The sequence below is a fragment of the Piliocolobus tephrosceles genome, chromosome 12, assembly GCF_002776525.5.
Source record: "Piliocolobus tephrosceles isolate RC106 chromosome 12, ASM277652v3, whole genome shotgun sequence".
NCBI lineage: Eukaryota > Metazoa > Chordata > Mammalia > Primates > Cercopithecidae > Piliocolobus > Piliocolobus tephrosceles.
Genome location: NC_045445.1, coordinates 3,865,461 through 3,881,622, shown reverse-complemented (window position 1 = coordinate 3,881,622; position 16,162 = coordinate 3,865,461). Strand labels below are relative to the sequence as shown.

General features: G+C 38.8%; 1 protein-coding gene across 2 annotated transcripts in view; it reads left to right on the top strand.

Moving 5' to 3' along the window:
- MTMR1 (myotubularin related protein 1) overlaps positions 1–16,162 on the top strand; it is a 74,466-nt gene that overhangs the window by 24,915 nt on the left and 33,389 nt on the right. For both annotated transcript variants that reach the window (XM_023202176.2, XM_023202177.2), the window contains exons 4-9: positions 3,133–3,208; positions 9,513–9,607; positions 9,978–10,085; positions 13,560–13,661; positions 13,974–14,057; positions 15,232–15,381. In XM_023202176.2, the coding sequence (XP_023057944.1) occupies positions 3,133–3,208; positions 9,513–9,607; positions 9,978–10,085; positions 13,560–13,661; positions 13,974–14,057; positions 15,232–15,381 (615 nt within the window). The remainder of the gene's footprint in view (positions 1–3,132; positions 3,209–9,512; positions 9,608–9,977; positions 10,086–13,559; positions 13,662–13,973; positions 14,058–15,231; positions 15,382–16,162) is intronic.

Below are 16,162 nucleotides of genomic sequence, written 5' to 3'. Positions count from 1 at the left end.
TCAAATTTAGTTCATAAGAATATTCCATCCTTTGATTGTGCTGAACATGGGTTGGATAAATCAAGGGTCAAATCATGTCCTGTGCAACCTCGTAGTTGCAGTAAAAGCTTAACGTAGCATAAGTGTGAGTCCCTTCTCCTAACAGCAGCTTCATAAAGGGAATCTACTATACTCACCAAAGCAAACAAAAAACCTCCAAGCTTTTAAAACTCTTCTCCTCTTGAGTTTCTATGCTAAAGCTAAATGTGTTTCTTTTACAAAAGGAATCTCCTATGGGGAAATCTGAAGCAATTGGGTCACATCTTTGTTTTATTCTAATAGTTGTTCTTTTTTGCCATTTAAAAAGCATGTTCCAGATTTATCATTAGTGAGAGATTTGCCTTACTATGTCTCACTGACATATAAATGCACAGAAGTTTCAAGCCAAACTTGACATGACTATGGGAAGAGAAGAGAAATGTTTGATTTTCAACTTCTATCTTGAGAGCATTGTGTATTCTTAAAATGGTCCTAATCACCTCTGTCTCCTATATGCAACATTTTATTAGTCCTGGATTGAGGACTTTAAAATGTTTGATGTGGCTTGCTCTAAGCAGAAAGAGTCATACCTTTCCTAAGCTCCTCTAGATTCAGTTGATTAAAGCAGCTTGCTTTAGTAATTATATTTCAAAATAATCTACTTCCATTTAATTTTAACATATAAGAAACTTAAGTCTGTATAATACATGATAATATTTAGCCATTAAAATATTTCGCTTTAACAATATAACATTTGAAGTAATTTGAAACTCTGATATTGATTAAAGTAGCTTTCTCACTTCGTGAGATGCTATACAATTAGTCACTAGTTCAGGCAATAAAGCAGACTTTCAAATTAAGGCTTCTAAGATTGGAGATCTTTTAGAGTTTCTAAAACCAGACATTTATAAGTATACATGTAAGTTTATGCTTTATTGCATAAAATATATTTCCAAAACAGATGTGAGTATAAAAATGAATCTATTAATCATTCTCCACGCCCACCCTTGATGTGTTAACTTCCAAAAAATTTTGGCTGAAAATGTCTTTAAAAACCAGTCTGGACTAAAAATTTGAATTGAATTGACTGTTTGGAGGTAATGATGATTCCTAATCTATATTATTTTAACCATGCACCTTTCGATAAGGAGGAGGATGGACCATGTCATTTTGTGCTCTCCCAGTAGAATTAACATACCCCTGACCAACATTTAACATTAAATTTGCTATTTATAGTTTGGCTTTCTTCCTTGTATAAAATTTGATGAAACTGCTATGTGTAGTATTTCTAAATTGACCTTTAAGTCCTTTAATAAAACATAGTGAAATATTCTTGCAACTATGAAAATAATTACTATTTTGAATTTTCAATAATTTAGAATTATAAAAGACATCCATTTAAAAATATTTTGCTTTACAAAATTATGCTGAAAACTTAGTATTATTCGACCTGTTTTCCACTGAACACTAGTGGCCTCCGATGTTAACAGGTGGAAAAGCAGTCCGGATCAAATAGGTATGAGAAATGCATTATACTCTAGCGCCCTCTTGCTGATTCGGTGTGTATTAACACACTAAAGATGTCTCACTAAAAAAAAGCAGCTGAGGCCGGGCGCGGTGGCTCACGCCTGTAATCCCAGCATTTTGGGAGGCCGAGGCGGGTGGATCACGAGGTCAAGAGATCGAGACCATCCTGCCAACATGGTGAAACCACGTCTCTACTAAAAATACAAAAATTAGCCGGGCCTGGTGGCGGGCGCCTGTAGTCCCAGCTACTTGGGAGGCTGAGGCAGGAGAATTGCTTGAACCCAGGAGGCAGAGGTTGCAGTGAACCGAGATTGTGCCACTGCACTCTAGCCTGGTGACAGAGTGAGACTCCATCTCAAAAAAAGAAAAGACAGCTGAACTTCTTTTGCTTAACCCAACATTTCCCAAACTTTTATTTATTTATTTATTTTTAAGACTATTCACATCTCTTGGGAAAGTAATGCTCTGTGAAATACAGCTTTGGAATTGCTGGGGGTTTTGATCACCTTATTCTTATCCATGACACATTATGTCAGAGATGCCGAGGAGAAAGTGACTGGTTTCCTTGGCAGCATTTCACAGGGTGCCGGTACCTTGGAGTAGGCCCCGAGTTCAGGCTTTGGTCCCTAACTTTGTAGTTCAAGAACACCATTTTCTCACCTCCTCTCAATTATCTGGCACTATCCAACCAAGCTCACTAGGGACTGGCTACTGAGCTGCAGTGCCAATCTGCTAATTTTAAAACGTGGGCATGTATTCTTCTGGCCATCTAAGGTATCCTTTTCCTAGCATCATTGTAGCCAGGAAACCTAGTAAATCATTAGCAATTTTCTTGGTGAGTGTGAAATTACTGCAAAGTGAATTGTCTCGGGACGTGCCTGATGAAAACACCCTGCTCCGCAGTAGGGATTGAATATTGTTGCCTGCCTCTCATGGCCTGGATTGGGTGAACACTGAGAACTTCACTCTTTCTGTCCCTGGTCATACACTTTGTGCATGCATGTCCGTGTGCAGAAGCGCGCACACACACACACACACACACAGCTGGGCTGCAGTACCAAAGCGTAGGCCTTTCCTTAGTTGTGTACTGTACTGAGACTATTCTCTGGTTATTTTAATTAGACTTCTGGCCTTCCCAAATTGTCTCATAGGCTGGGTTATTTCTACAGTTAGCTAAGCACCTATAGCTCATGTTGGTTTTATTTGTATTAGTTTCATGCTCAGAAGGTAACCTTTTTCTGACCTTATTTGCAAATTCTAGAGACACCTTTTAATAGTTATCTGTGTAGTTATTAAAGTATCTTTCTGTCATGTCAAGCCATTTCTGTATTAATGCTTCCTAACTGTGAAATTTAAATATGTTGTAACAATTTGCTAGAATATGCAGCATGATGTCTTGTGATGCTGAGCTTTGAAATTGTCTTTTGAGGGGTTGGGTGCTTATTTTGCACGCTTCTGTAGCCTTATAGTGACATCACAGAACATCAAAATTTTTCACAGGTATACAGAAAGTGAGATTTACTCCTGTTTGGTGTTTTTTGTTTGTTTGTTTGTTTTGTTTTTTGTTTGTTTGTTTGTTTTTGCCAGGCTCTAAGGGATGGAAATAAGCTGGCACAGATGGAAGAGGCTCCACTTTTTCCAGGAGAATCAATTAAAGCCATTGGTAAGTTTTGTGTGTACACTTTGCTTGTTGAGATCCATAAAATGAAATGGCACTTAATTTGCGAGTGGAGGTGATGTGTGTGCTGGAGATCAGCCAGACCAACTTAATTAGGGGACAAATGGACTAGATCTATTCATCCTCATTAGTGTCATCATGACCTAAGAGATAGAAGACTGTAGAGGATCCTGTTAAGTTCCAATTGAGTATTTGATGGCGTTCCCAACAGAAGAGGAGCCTGACTTTTCCTGGTGAACTGAAAGCTGATTAGACACTCGATGTAATGTCAGTTCACTGCTTTGTTGGAATCCTTCAGTATAAGGAAAATTTATCAATAGGAGATCTATATCATGTTTTAATAACAGTTTTGAGAACTTAGCAAAGAAATTTTAGTGGTTTATCAGATCCCAAAAAGTACAATTTTGGTGCATGGCAAGGGCTTGTGTTGCCATCCTCGCTTTTAAAGGTGATGGCATGAGGGCTCCCATATCCCTCCATGGTGTATTGCCAGGCCTTTCAGGGAGTAGGTGATTGTGCCATGGGTGGATGGGAGGGGAAGCTGGATGCGACCCATTCATCTCATCACTTGGTTGGGTTGGACAGTCTGATTTTCTAGACTGTTTCCTTCTTCCATCATGGCTTTCTCCCAAAGAGGCACACTCAGTCTCAGAGTATAGTCATCTTGTGCCAAGAATATTTGAGTAGCGGGGCTCTCCCACCAGATCCTCCAATCAATTACTGCTGCTGTATATCCTAGTCTGTGTCTGTGGACCATGCTTATCTTCTCCTTGGTTTTGAAATTCTTTATTTCCTTGAGTTCTAGGACTTCATTCTATCCTGGCAGTCCTCTGACCTCTTTGTTCCTTCTCTGGGCGTTCTTCTAGCTCTGTCCTCATACTGCTTTCTTAATGATCTGTTTAAAATGCAGAGGTAATTATGTCATGCCCCTGCTTCTTCTTCAGACAGTAAACAACACAGATTTAAAATGCGAAATGTGAAGAGGTTGTTTTTCACTTTAGGTTTATAATTTGTCAGTGAATCAAAGTCAGCTCAGAAAAGATTAGAGCTCATGTAGGTGATTGACAGCTTTGCACATCAGATACATATTTTGAATGAGCAGGGAGTGTTATAAAAGCTTGGATTGCAAGCTCACAGTTGTAGTAAGAAGAGAAGGCTTCAGTGGATTTAGCTGCGGTCCTGTTGCTCTTTCTCTCCTGTTTTCTTTTCCTTTCACTCTGGAAACAGAGCTCAGAGAGAGAAACTCCTGCCTGGCCCCACTCCAGTACAAATTATTGGAAATATCTTAGAGTTAGATCTTAAGACATCCTTAAGTGATGTAAGTATGCTTTATGCTCCTCCAGTGGCTTGCAAAGGGTAAGTAAATTGACCCTCTACTTTTTAATAAAATATATTCCTGGAGGCAAAGTATTAAAATAGGTCATTGTGAAGCAAAGTACTCCATCTAGAGTATTATTTCAGTTTGTCATTGTCAGAATGTGAAGAGTTTTGACACAGTGTACACCTGAAAAACCATCATCACAGTCAAGGTAACAAACATATTCATCACCTCCCGGAAGTTTTCGTTTCCTTATGCCCCTTTATAATCCCTACTTCCTCTGCCTTCTCCCCCATTCCCAAGCACTACAGGCTAGCTTATATTTTCTAGTGTTTTTGGAAATATAATCATAGAGTATGTTCTTTTTTTGTCTAGCCTCTTCAAATCAAATAATTATTTTGATATCCATATTGTGGCATGAGTTAACAGTCATTCTTTTTTATTGCTGGATAGGATTCCATTATATGGCTACATGACAGTTGGCTTATCCATTCATCTGTTAGTAGATATTTAGGTTGTTTCTACTATTTGGCTGTTACAAATAAAGCTGCTGTAAACACTAATGTACAAGTCTATATGAACATATCTTTTCTTTTCTCCTGAGTAAATACCTAATAGATGAAGTGGCTAGATCAGATGATAGCTATACAGTTTATTTAAAAAACTGCTGATGTGTTTTCCAAGTGGTTGTACCAGTGTACATTTCTAGTAGCAGTATATGAGCATTCCAGTTTTTCCCTTCCAATTTGAATGCCTTTTATTTCTTTTTCTTACCTTATTACTCTTGATTGAACCTCCAGTATAATGTTAAAGAGAAGAGGTGAGAGCGGACATTTCTTTTAGACTACATGTAGTTGATTCTTTGTTTAGTCTCCAAACTGACAATCTCTGTCTTGTAATTGGGGTGTTTAGATCATTTACATTTTATGTACTTATTAATATTATTAGGTTTAAATCCACTGTCTTGATGATTGATTTTTCTTAGTCTCATTTATTCTTTATTCTTTTTTTCCTCTTTTTATGGTTGAATCGAGTACTTTTGTTTTAAACTTTTATTTTAGGTTCAGGGGTACATGTGCATATAGGTAAACTCATGTCATGGTAATTTGTTGTACAGATTATTTTATTACCCAGATACTAGGCCTAGAACCTAGTAGATATTTTTTCTGATCCTTTCCGTCCTCCCAACCTTCACCTTCAAGCAGGCCCCAATGTCTGTTGTTCCCTTCTTTGTGTCTGTGTCTGTGTTCTCATCATTTAGCTCTCACTTATAAGAGAGAACCTACAGTATTTGGTTTTCTGTTCCTGTGTTGGTTTGCTAAGGATGATGGCCTCCAGCTCCATCCATGTTCCTGCAAAGGATATATGATCTCATTCTTTTTTATGGCTGCAAGTATTCCGTAGTGTATATGTACCACATTTTATTTATCCAATCTGGCATTGATGGACATTTAGGTTGATTCCATGACTTTGCTCAGACATACATGTGAGTGTGTCTTTATGGCAGAAGAATTTACATTCCTTTGGGCATATACCTAGTAATGAGATTGCTGGGGCGAATGGTAGTTCTATTTTTAGCTCCTTGAGGAATCGCCATACTGCTTTCCACAACGGTTGAACTAATTTACACTCCTACCAACAGTGTATAAGCGTTCCCTTTTCTCTGCAACCTTATCATCTGTTTGTTTTGTTTTGTTTTGTTTTTTTTACTTTTTAATATAATAATAGCCATTCTGACTGGTGTGAGATGGTATCTCATTGTGGTTTTGATTTTCATTTCTCTGATGTTCAGTGATACTGAACTTTTTTTCATATGCTTATTGGCTGCATGTATGTCTTCTTTTGAAAAATATCCATTCTTGTCCTTTGCCCACTTTTTTTTTTTTTTTGAGACGGAGTCTCGCTTGTCACCCAGGCTGGAGTGCTGTGGCATGATCTCGGTTCACTGCAAGCTCCCCCTCCCGGGTTCACACCATTCTCCTGCCTCAGTCTCCTGAGTAGCTGGGACTATAGGCGCCCACCACCACACCCAGATAATTTTGTGTATTTTTATAGAGACGGGGTTTCACCATGTTAGCCAGGATGGTCTTGATCTCCTGACCTCGTGATCCGCCCTCCTCGGCCTCCCAAAGTGCTGGGATTACAGGCATGAGCCACCTCGTCCGGCCGCTTTGCTCACTTTTTAATGGGGTTGTTTGTTTTTTTTCTTGTAAATTTGTTAAATTCCTTGTAGATGCTGGATATTAGACCTTTGTCAGATGCATAGTTTGCAAATATTTTCTCCCGTTCTGTAGGCTGTCTGTTTACTTTGTTGATAGTTTCTTTTGCTGTGCAAAAGCTCTTTAGTTTCATTAGATTCCATTTGTCAATTTTTGCTTTTATTGTGATTGCTTTTGGCATCTTTGTCATGAAATCTTTGCCAGTTCCTGTGTCCAGAAGGGTACTGCCTAGGTTGTCTTCCAGGGTTTTTATAGATTTGGGTTTTACATTTAAGTCTCTAATCCATCTTGATTTTTGTATATGGTGTAAGGAAGGGATCCAGTTTCACTTACCTGCATATAGCTAGCTAATTATCCCAGCACCATTTGTTGAAAAAGGAATTCTTTCCCTATTGCTTGCTTTTGTTGAAGATCAGAGGGTTGTAGGTATGCACCCTTATTTCTGGGCTCTCTATTCTGTCCCACTTGTCTATGTGTGTCTATTTTTGTACCAGTACCATGCTGTTTTGGTTACCGTAGGCCTGTAGTATAGTTTGAAGTCTGGTAACATGATGCCTCCAGCTTTGTTCTTTTTGCTTAGGATTGCCTTGGCTATTATTTTTGGTTCCATATGAATTTTTAAATAGTTTTTTCTAGTTCTGAGAAGAATGTCATTGGTAGTTTGATAGGAATAGCATTGAATCTATAAATTGCTTTGGGCAGTATGGCCATTTTCATGATATTGATTGTTCCTATCCATGAGCATGGAATGTGTTTCCATTTGTTTATGTCATCTCTAATTTCTTCAAGCAGTATTTTGTAATTCTCATTGTACAGATCTTTCACTTCCCTGGGTAGCCATATTCCTAGGTATTTTATTCTTTTTGTGGCTATTGTGAATGGGATTGCATCCCTGATTTGGCTCTTGGCCTGGCTGTTGGTGTATAGGAAAGCTAGTGATTTTTGTATGCTGATTTTGTATCCTGAAACTTTATCAAAGTTGTTTATCAGCTGAAGGAGCTTTTGGGTTGAGACTATGGGGTTTTTACTTTTTAGAATTCTATTTTATGTCTTGTGCTTGCATATTAGCTATAATTTTTTGTTTTGTTATGTAACTAGCTATTTTACATCTTTATGTCTACCTTCAAATGATTGTATGCTGCTTCATGTACAAGATAAGAACCTTATAGTAGTACACTTCCATTTGTCCCCTCCCACCCTTTGTGCTGTTGTTGTCATCTGTTTTACTTTTACATATGTTATAAACCCCACAATATATAGTTTTTGTTTTTGTTTAAACAGTCAGTTATCTTTTAAGGATAATGATAATAATGCCTCAGTATCCTACAGAAGCACTTGCCAATCCGCTCCCTGCCAGCTTCTCTGGCGTCGTGTTCCACTGTCCTCACTGCACCCATTGATCCAGGCATACTAACCTCTAACAACTTATCACTGTGCCCTTCCTCCTTTCCTTCTCTTACTCCCCCTAACCACTTTCCTACTGAGTTAAATTGATCCTTTTCTGAACTTTCATTGTAGTACTTTATATCCACATTGTTATTTTAGCTTTTGTCAGCCTCTAGTACAGGGATCCCCAACCCATGGGCTGTGGATCAGCACTAGTCCACGGCCTGTTAGGAACAGGGCTGCACAGCAGGAGGTGAGCAGCGGGCTATTGAGCATTACCGCCAGAACTCCATCTCCTGTCAGATCAGTGGTTAGATTCTCATAGGAACACGAACCCTATTGTGAATTGCGCATGTGAGGAATCTAGGTTGTATGCTCCTTATGAGGGTCTAATGCCTGATAATCTGAGGTGAAGCAGTTTCATCCTGAAACCATCCCCCTACCTCCACCCTGGTCCATGGAACAATTGTCTTCCATGAACCAGTCCCTGGTGCCAAAAAGGTTGGGGACCTCTGCTCTAGTATAATGGCGATTTTTCTGTGTGGTATCTCTCACAGGTCATGGGCTGCTCATGGACAGGAACTGTTTCCAATTATACCCAGAATCCCAGCAATAGAAGGCTCTCAGTACATAAGGAGTTATAGAAAAGTTAAATGGAAGTAGTTTGAGAATTTGGTTCAGTGACATTAAAGCCTTTTGTTGTCTCACTTGGACTCATATATAGCTATGTATATTCTTGTCATTCCAGTGGAATGGCACTTTGGGAAAACATGAAGATACGGTGTCTTTGTGATAGATGTTAGCTTCTTAATACTAATAGGAATTAAATATGTCATGCACTTAATAGATATTAACAAAAAGTTAAAACTGATAAGGAAGCTGATAAGGAATTTGAAACAAGTTTTTTCCACTTCATTGATGTGGTTCTAGGTTTTGTCTTCTGTGAAAAGAGTTTCCTTTGGAGGTGCATTAGGAGACAGCGTTTAGCTTTCATTAGTTTTAAGTAGCAGTAATTCATGAAATGGTAGCCCAGGGTTTTCAGAGTTCAGTTAATGTTTTGAATATGATTAATTTATCACCCAGGGAAAATGTTAACTACCTAGGAAAAATGACAGGATATAACTTATTATGAGGCCCTTTACTTAAAACCTCATTAAGTAGCAAATCAGAATTTTGTTTTAAAAAATAGAAATTTATTTGAAGACTATGCATCTCTCTGTATCGAACATCATAATTGATATAATCCTATAAAATACAAATTTCCTAGAAAACTGGAATCACAAATATGTATTTGGAAAACTCGTGTTAAGTTTTATGGAAGCACAAGTCTATGGCAGTAGTTGCTACTTTAGCCCTTTTCTTTCAGTGAAAGATGTCATGTATATCTGCCCATTTATGGGAGCAGTGAGTGGAACCCTGACAGTGACGGACTTTAAGCTGTACTTCAAAAATGTCGAGAGGGTGAGTTTTTTAAAGTGTGTTTTATTTTAAAAGAAACACTTTGGAGCACTAAAAGAAGAATGTAAAAAGACCCCTGAAATCCCATTACCCTGAGATAACCACAGGTTGGGTTTTGAGATGTACACTTTTGCAAACAGGTGTTTGTATCTTGAAAACAAAGGCTGTTAAAGTACTGCTTAAACCTGGGGGGGAAATTCCATTGTTGTCTCAATATATATTTCATAAGGAATGCTATCAATCAGACTTCAGTTTAGCTGGGACAAAGAGGAAATGCGAAGTAAACAAACATATTTTGTAACCCAGCAAAGACTTAAAATATGAAAACTGTTGACTGACACTAATAGACATTGATCTTAATTTTTAAACCTAGGACCCACATTTTATCCTTGATGTTCCCCTTGGAGTGATCAGCAGAGTTGAGAAGATTGGAGCACAGAGCCATGGAGACAATTCCTGTGGCATAGAGATAGTGTGCAAGGTATAATAGAAACACAAACGAAAACTCAAAGATCTGAACTTTTTCTCCCTCAGTCTCTTCATGGTCTTTGGACAGTAGAATAATTGTACTGCTAGTAACTCAAATGTTTTCGGGATAGCAACCTCTTCAAATCTCATATCGAATTTAAACTATTATGTAACCCTTTGAAGTAAACCTTTTCTATTGAAGTACAGTTGTTCCTTGGTGTCAGTGGGGGATTATTTCAGGACCTCCGCCTCAGATACCAAAATCCATGGATGTCCAAGTCCTTTATAGAAAATGATGTAGTATTTGCATATAACCTAAGAACATTCTCCCATATACTATAAATCATCTCTATATTGCTTATAACTAATACAGTGTAAACACTATGTAAATAGTTGTTATACTGTATTGTTTAGGGAATAATGACAGGAAAAAATGTCTCTGCATGTTCAGCACAAATGCAACCATCCTTTTAAAAAAATATTTTCTATCTGCAGTTGTTCGAATCCTCAAATGTGGAACCCATGGATAATAAGGGCCGACTGTATTTCTAATTAATGTGGACCTGTAACCTAAGTGATTATTTGTCACATCTCAGAGAAATCAAGTGAAAAGCAGAGATCAATACATTTTCCCAGTTTGTTGTTTTAAGACTACGTTCAGAACAATGTGGATGGTCAGAGACTTCCTAAAGGGACAGCAGTGGTCCATAAATTTTGTGATTAAAAATGAGATTAAGTTTCTTGGCTATGTTGGAATTTTTATGTTGATCTGGGCTTGTTTGTTTATTTTGTACCCTTCTAATAATTTAAGTAGAAATGTGTGTGATAACTTTAATCATGAAGTCATGTAGGACCTACTCTTAACTGATGTATTTTATTCCCAGTGACTTGACTTTGGTAATGTGGTTTACCAAAAACCCTACCTGAAGTACCAGGAAAGAGATCCTGCCTGCAGGATCGTCAGGGCCCCTTCCAAATTTTGGGTTAGGATTCCTTACAATCTATTTGTTTTGATTCAGTCTCTGAGGATAGCTCCCTCTGGTTGGTCCTAGACTGCGCTCAAAACCAGTTTTTTTTTCCAAAGAACACCTTACTCTTCCAGATCATGAATCTGTTGGCTTACTAAACTCACTTTAGGCACTGCCTGACAACTGTCCTTCTCAGGCAGGGTTCCCCGTATGGAACAGTGGCAAGCAGAGGGGTGACTTGATTGGTTCTGCAATTTTGAAACATGTCGTCCCCTTTCTCATGACGCTTGAGTATCTTCCCATTATCCTTAGACTAAAGGAAAAACTCTTCTTATAAGACTTCTCTGCCTGACCCCCTTTCCTCTGCAGCTTTGTCTCAAACTGCCCTCCTCTCATTCTGGCCATCCCAGTCTCATGGGCTTTCCTTTGGTGGTTCATACTTGACACACACCGCCGCCACCCCCCCACCCCAGAATCTTTGCCCGTGCTCTTTCCTTAGCTTGTAAGCAATTTTTTTTTTTTTTTGAGGCGGAGTCTCGCTCTGTCGCCCGGACTGGAGTGCAGTGGCCGGATCTCAGCTCACTGCAAGCTCTGCCTCCCGGGTTTATGCCATTCTCCTGCCTCAGCCTCCGGAGTAGCTGGGACTACAGGCGCCCGCCACCTCGCCCGGCTAGTTTTTGTATTTTTAGTAGAGACAGGGTTTCACCGTGTTAGCCAGGATGGTCTCGATCTCCTGACCTCGTGATCCGCCCGTCTCGGCCTCCCAAAGTGCTGGGATTACAGGCTTGAGCCACCGCGCCCGGCCGTAAGCAATCTTAAATAGCAATCTGAAATAGCAAGTCAGCTCAGTCAGCCACCAAGGTGTATGTGTGTAGCCATGTAGCTTAGAGGGAGAGCATTTCAGGAAATTATGTTGCTTAGGCAGGTGTCCTGGGGCTCTTTTACTAAGATATTTTTATGGCCAGGGTGAGCATTTGCTAACAACTACTTTAAATGTTCTCTAACCTAGAATTACTAAGGTCATGCTCCCAGTCTTCTCAGATCATGCCTAAGAGCCTTATAAGGTGTGGGATTTATTTTTTAACAGGTGATACACAATTTAAAAGATACAAAAACTGTATATAGTAAAAAATCAGTCTCCTTCCACCCACCACCCTGCCACCCCGTTCCACTCATTTCAGGCAGCCACTATTACCGATTTCTAATGTAACCCTCCACAGATAGCCTATGCACATGAGAATGTATGTATAGTCCTTCTTTGAAAATGTAAGTGGGGCCAGGTGCAGTGGCTCATGCCTGTAATCCCAGCACTTTGGAAGGCCGAGGCAGGTGGATTACCTGAGGTCAGGAGTTCAAGACCAGCCTGACCAACATGGTGAAACCTTGTCTCTACTAAAAATGCAAAAATTAGCTGGTAGTGGTGGTGGGTGCCTGTAATCCCAGTTACTCGGGAGACTGAAGCAGGAGAACCGCTTAAACCAGGGAGGCGGAGGTTGCAATGAGCAGAGACTGTGCCATTGCATTCCAGCCTGGGCAACAAGAGCGAAACTCCATCTCAAAAAAAAAAAAAAAAGAAAATGTAAATGGTAGTATATTATATACACGGTTCTACTCCTTTTCTTTTTCCCCTTGACAATACATCACAACACTCCATTACGTCAGTACATACAGAGCTGCTGCTTGTTTTTAACAGCTCTCTAGTGTTTCATCAACTGTACTGCAGTTTAATTATAAGTGCCGCCTATTGATGGACATTTGGGTTATTTCCATTCTTTTTGCTGTTACAAATAATACCACAAGAATAACTTCATTTTAATTGCTATTTTTTTTAATTTGTGGTCATATTTACCTTCAAAGTTCATATAGTGTTAAAGAAGAGTGAGATTTTTGTGTTTAACTAACAAGAGCATAGATTTTGAAAGGTCAAGGACACTGCTGAAAACATCCTGGGAAGAAATCACACCATCACAGTTGGCCTTGGTGGGATTATTCCTGCTGACTTGTGCTTTGGCCTTTGGCCATCAGCTTGCATTGCGGGGCATTTTAAGAAACTGTGGTGTGGAGAAACAGCATTGTATTGCTGTAAGGATGTTACTGAGGGCTACAGTCTGTACCCAATAAGGAGTCCTTTCTGTGAGTATGTGGGGGAGGAGTGTCTGCTACATTTCTGTTTTATGGATGGCATGAATTCTTAACTGATACTTTCAGCAGCTTAAAGAGTACAACTAATTTTGTGGCACAAGTTTAGCAAGAAAGTGCACAGGACTTGGGTATGAATCTTCTTGTTTCCATCTGATGAATTTTTACCACACATATCCCCTTTGTTCCAATTCCCTCACTTAATTTTTAAAAATATCATTGGAGGTATTTTTGTTAAATTATCTTTTGTTAGTTGGAGCAAGATAACGTATAAAAGGAGAAATGAATAAAAAAATTAATTTCCTTATTTATGGCACAGTATCTGGCTTATAAGTGCCCGATGTATGTTGAATAACTGAGTTTTGCTAATTGTTTAACAGGATATGAGGAACTTGCGGCTTGCTTATAAACAGGAAGAACAGAGTAAACTAGGGATATTTGAAAACCTCAACAAACATGCATTTCCTCTTTCTAATGGACAGGTAAATACACCAAAGTAAACCTTTTCTGCATACATTTGTGGGGGTCCAAATATCCTGTGTTTAATTATTCCTTTTTCCAGAGGTTTTTTTCCCCCCTCTCTTTTTTCCTCCGTTGGTGACTAATATTAGAATATTTGAAATTTGTCAGCTCTGGGTAATGCTTAAGAAAAGCTGCTACTTTGTTGCTTTAAAATTTACAGACTAAAATAGGAATCAATACACTCAGCTCATATTAGAATGAAAAGCTTTAATGTTGGGTATATGATATAAAAATAAATAATGACATGTGTGTTTTGTGGTTTTTGTGTCCAGGCACTATTTGCATTCAGCTATAAAGAAAAATTTTCAATTAATGGCTGGAAAGTTTATGATCCAGTATCTGAATATAAGAGACAGGTAAAGTATATCGCTTATCAAACTGAAAATAATAGGTTGAGCATCTTTTTCGCTTCTAAAAGGTTAGAAATGATGTGGTGGAGAAGAAACTTTTTTTTTTTTTTTTTTTTTGAGATGGAGTCTCGCTCTGTCGCCCAGGCTGGAGTGCAGTGGCGCGATCTCGGCTCACTGCAAGCTCCGCCTCCCGTGGTTCACACCATTCTTCTGCCTTAGCCTCCCAAGTAGCTGGGACTACAGGCGCCCACCACCATGCCTGGCTAACTTTTTGTGTTTTTAGTAGAGATGGAGTTTCACCGTGTTAGCCAGGATGGTCTTGATCTCCTGACCTCGTGATCCACCCGCCTCGGCCTCCCAAAGTGCTGGGATTACAGGCATGAGCCACCGTGTCCAGCCAGAGAAGAAACTTTTTCAAACAAGTTATGCACAGGTGTAACTGCTAGCTTTTAGGTTCTCCATCTCTCTTGATGCTCTCTTCTCCCTGTGCCAAACCTTAGACTTTGTAATTGTTTGTTCATCCTGGTTCCAGAGGGTGAGTGGGACTCAAGGACAAGGACGGGTTTAAAAACCAAATTTGCCAGATGGTTTTTATTGGATGTTCTGGTAAAGAATTGATGAGTAAGGATCCAAACCACTGACTACAGTTAGATTCGAAGCATGTGGTGTGGCTACATAATTCTGATCTGGTGTTCCTGGGTCTGGGAACTCTTCAGTGCATTGTCAGCTTCAAATTATTCCACTAAGATCTTATTTTCATTACGTTTGTTTCATGATGTTGTCTCTACCTTATATTTGGTATAACGTGTTACATTACTTATTTTAGACATTTGTAAGAAGTATCTGTGTTTCTAAAGGACTTTTGAGTGTATTTTCAGAAATAACACTGAGCTTATTTATAGAAAATAGGACAAGAAATATATAGAAATGTGATTCTAGTGTATAATTTTCATGTTTTAGTATGGTTTGGATATTCTTTTGCTTCTTTAGATTTTTAGAAATGTCTAGGAAATTAGTTTTACCAAATAAATATATATATTGACTTTTAAGTTACAATAAACAACAAATTATAAATGGATTTTAGTTGCAAATAAGAAATGGATATGCTTCATGCTTAGTACTTTTTCAAAGCGTAAAGTCATGCATTTGCGCCTCTTCTTCTTTCTCCAACACCTTACAGGGTTTGCCAAATGAGAGTTGGAAAATATCCAAAATAAACAGTAATTATGAGTTCTGTGACACCTACCCTGCCATCATTGTTGTGCCAACTAGTGTAAAAGATGATGACCTTTCAAAAGTGGCAGCTTTTCGAGCAAAAGGCAGAGTCCCTGTAAGTAATAAACATTGTCATTTATATAGGAATATGTATTGCGTTAGGTCTAAGATGGAAAGATTTAAGACAAACAAGAATTCAGTGAACAAAAATGGAAAGCAGAAAAATAAACTTATAAACCTGGATATACCTTTGATTCTCAACAGATACCTAATTATATAAGCAATCTGTTTGCTATGACTCCCTCTTGTACGATTTCCTATAACTAAGTATAAGGGTAACTTTAGTCATACCCTCAAAAAGTAGTAGAGAATAACAAAGGAGTAGCAAGAACAAGTTAGCATGCTGTTGTATTACCAGTTGGCATTGCTGGTTTCACTGCATCATCCTAGAGAAAATGCTTCTTTCTTAGATACTGAGCATGATGCCATAGCTGCGTGGGGGGAACATCATTACAGAAGTAGTAGCAGACAGCCGGGAGTAATGGTTTGAGCCCAGAGTTTGCATCTGGTGTAATCCTGAGTCACTTGGCCACTGGAGGAAAATGAGAGGTGGGGTGGCAGAGTGGCAGATTTTATAAGAGACTGTATATTCACTTTGTCCTTATCTTGCCACGTATGTTATTGTTGAGATACAAAGTTGTTTTTAAAATTAGGAGACAAGGTAAAAATTAGTCAGTCAAACTGGAATGGGGCTAGATTTTAGTAATAGTTTGATTTGGGTTTTTCTTAGAATCATAGAATTTTGGGGGTGGGAGGGGATTTTTAGATCTCATGTAGTCAGAATTGTTTCATCCTGACCGAAACATTGAGTCTGATGGCCACTACAACGCTGTGAT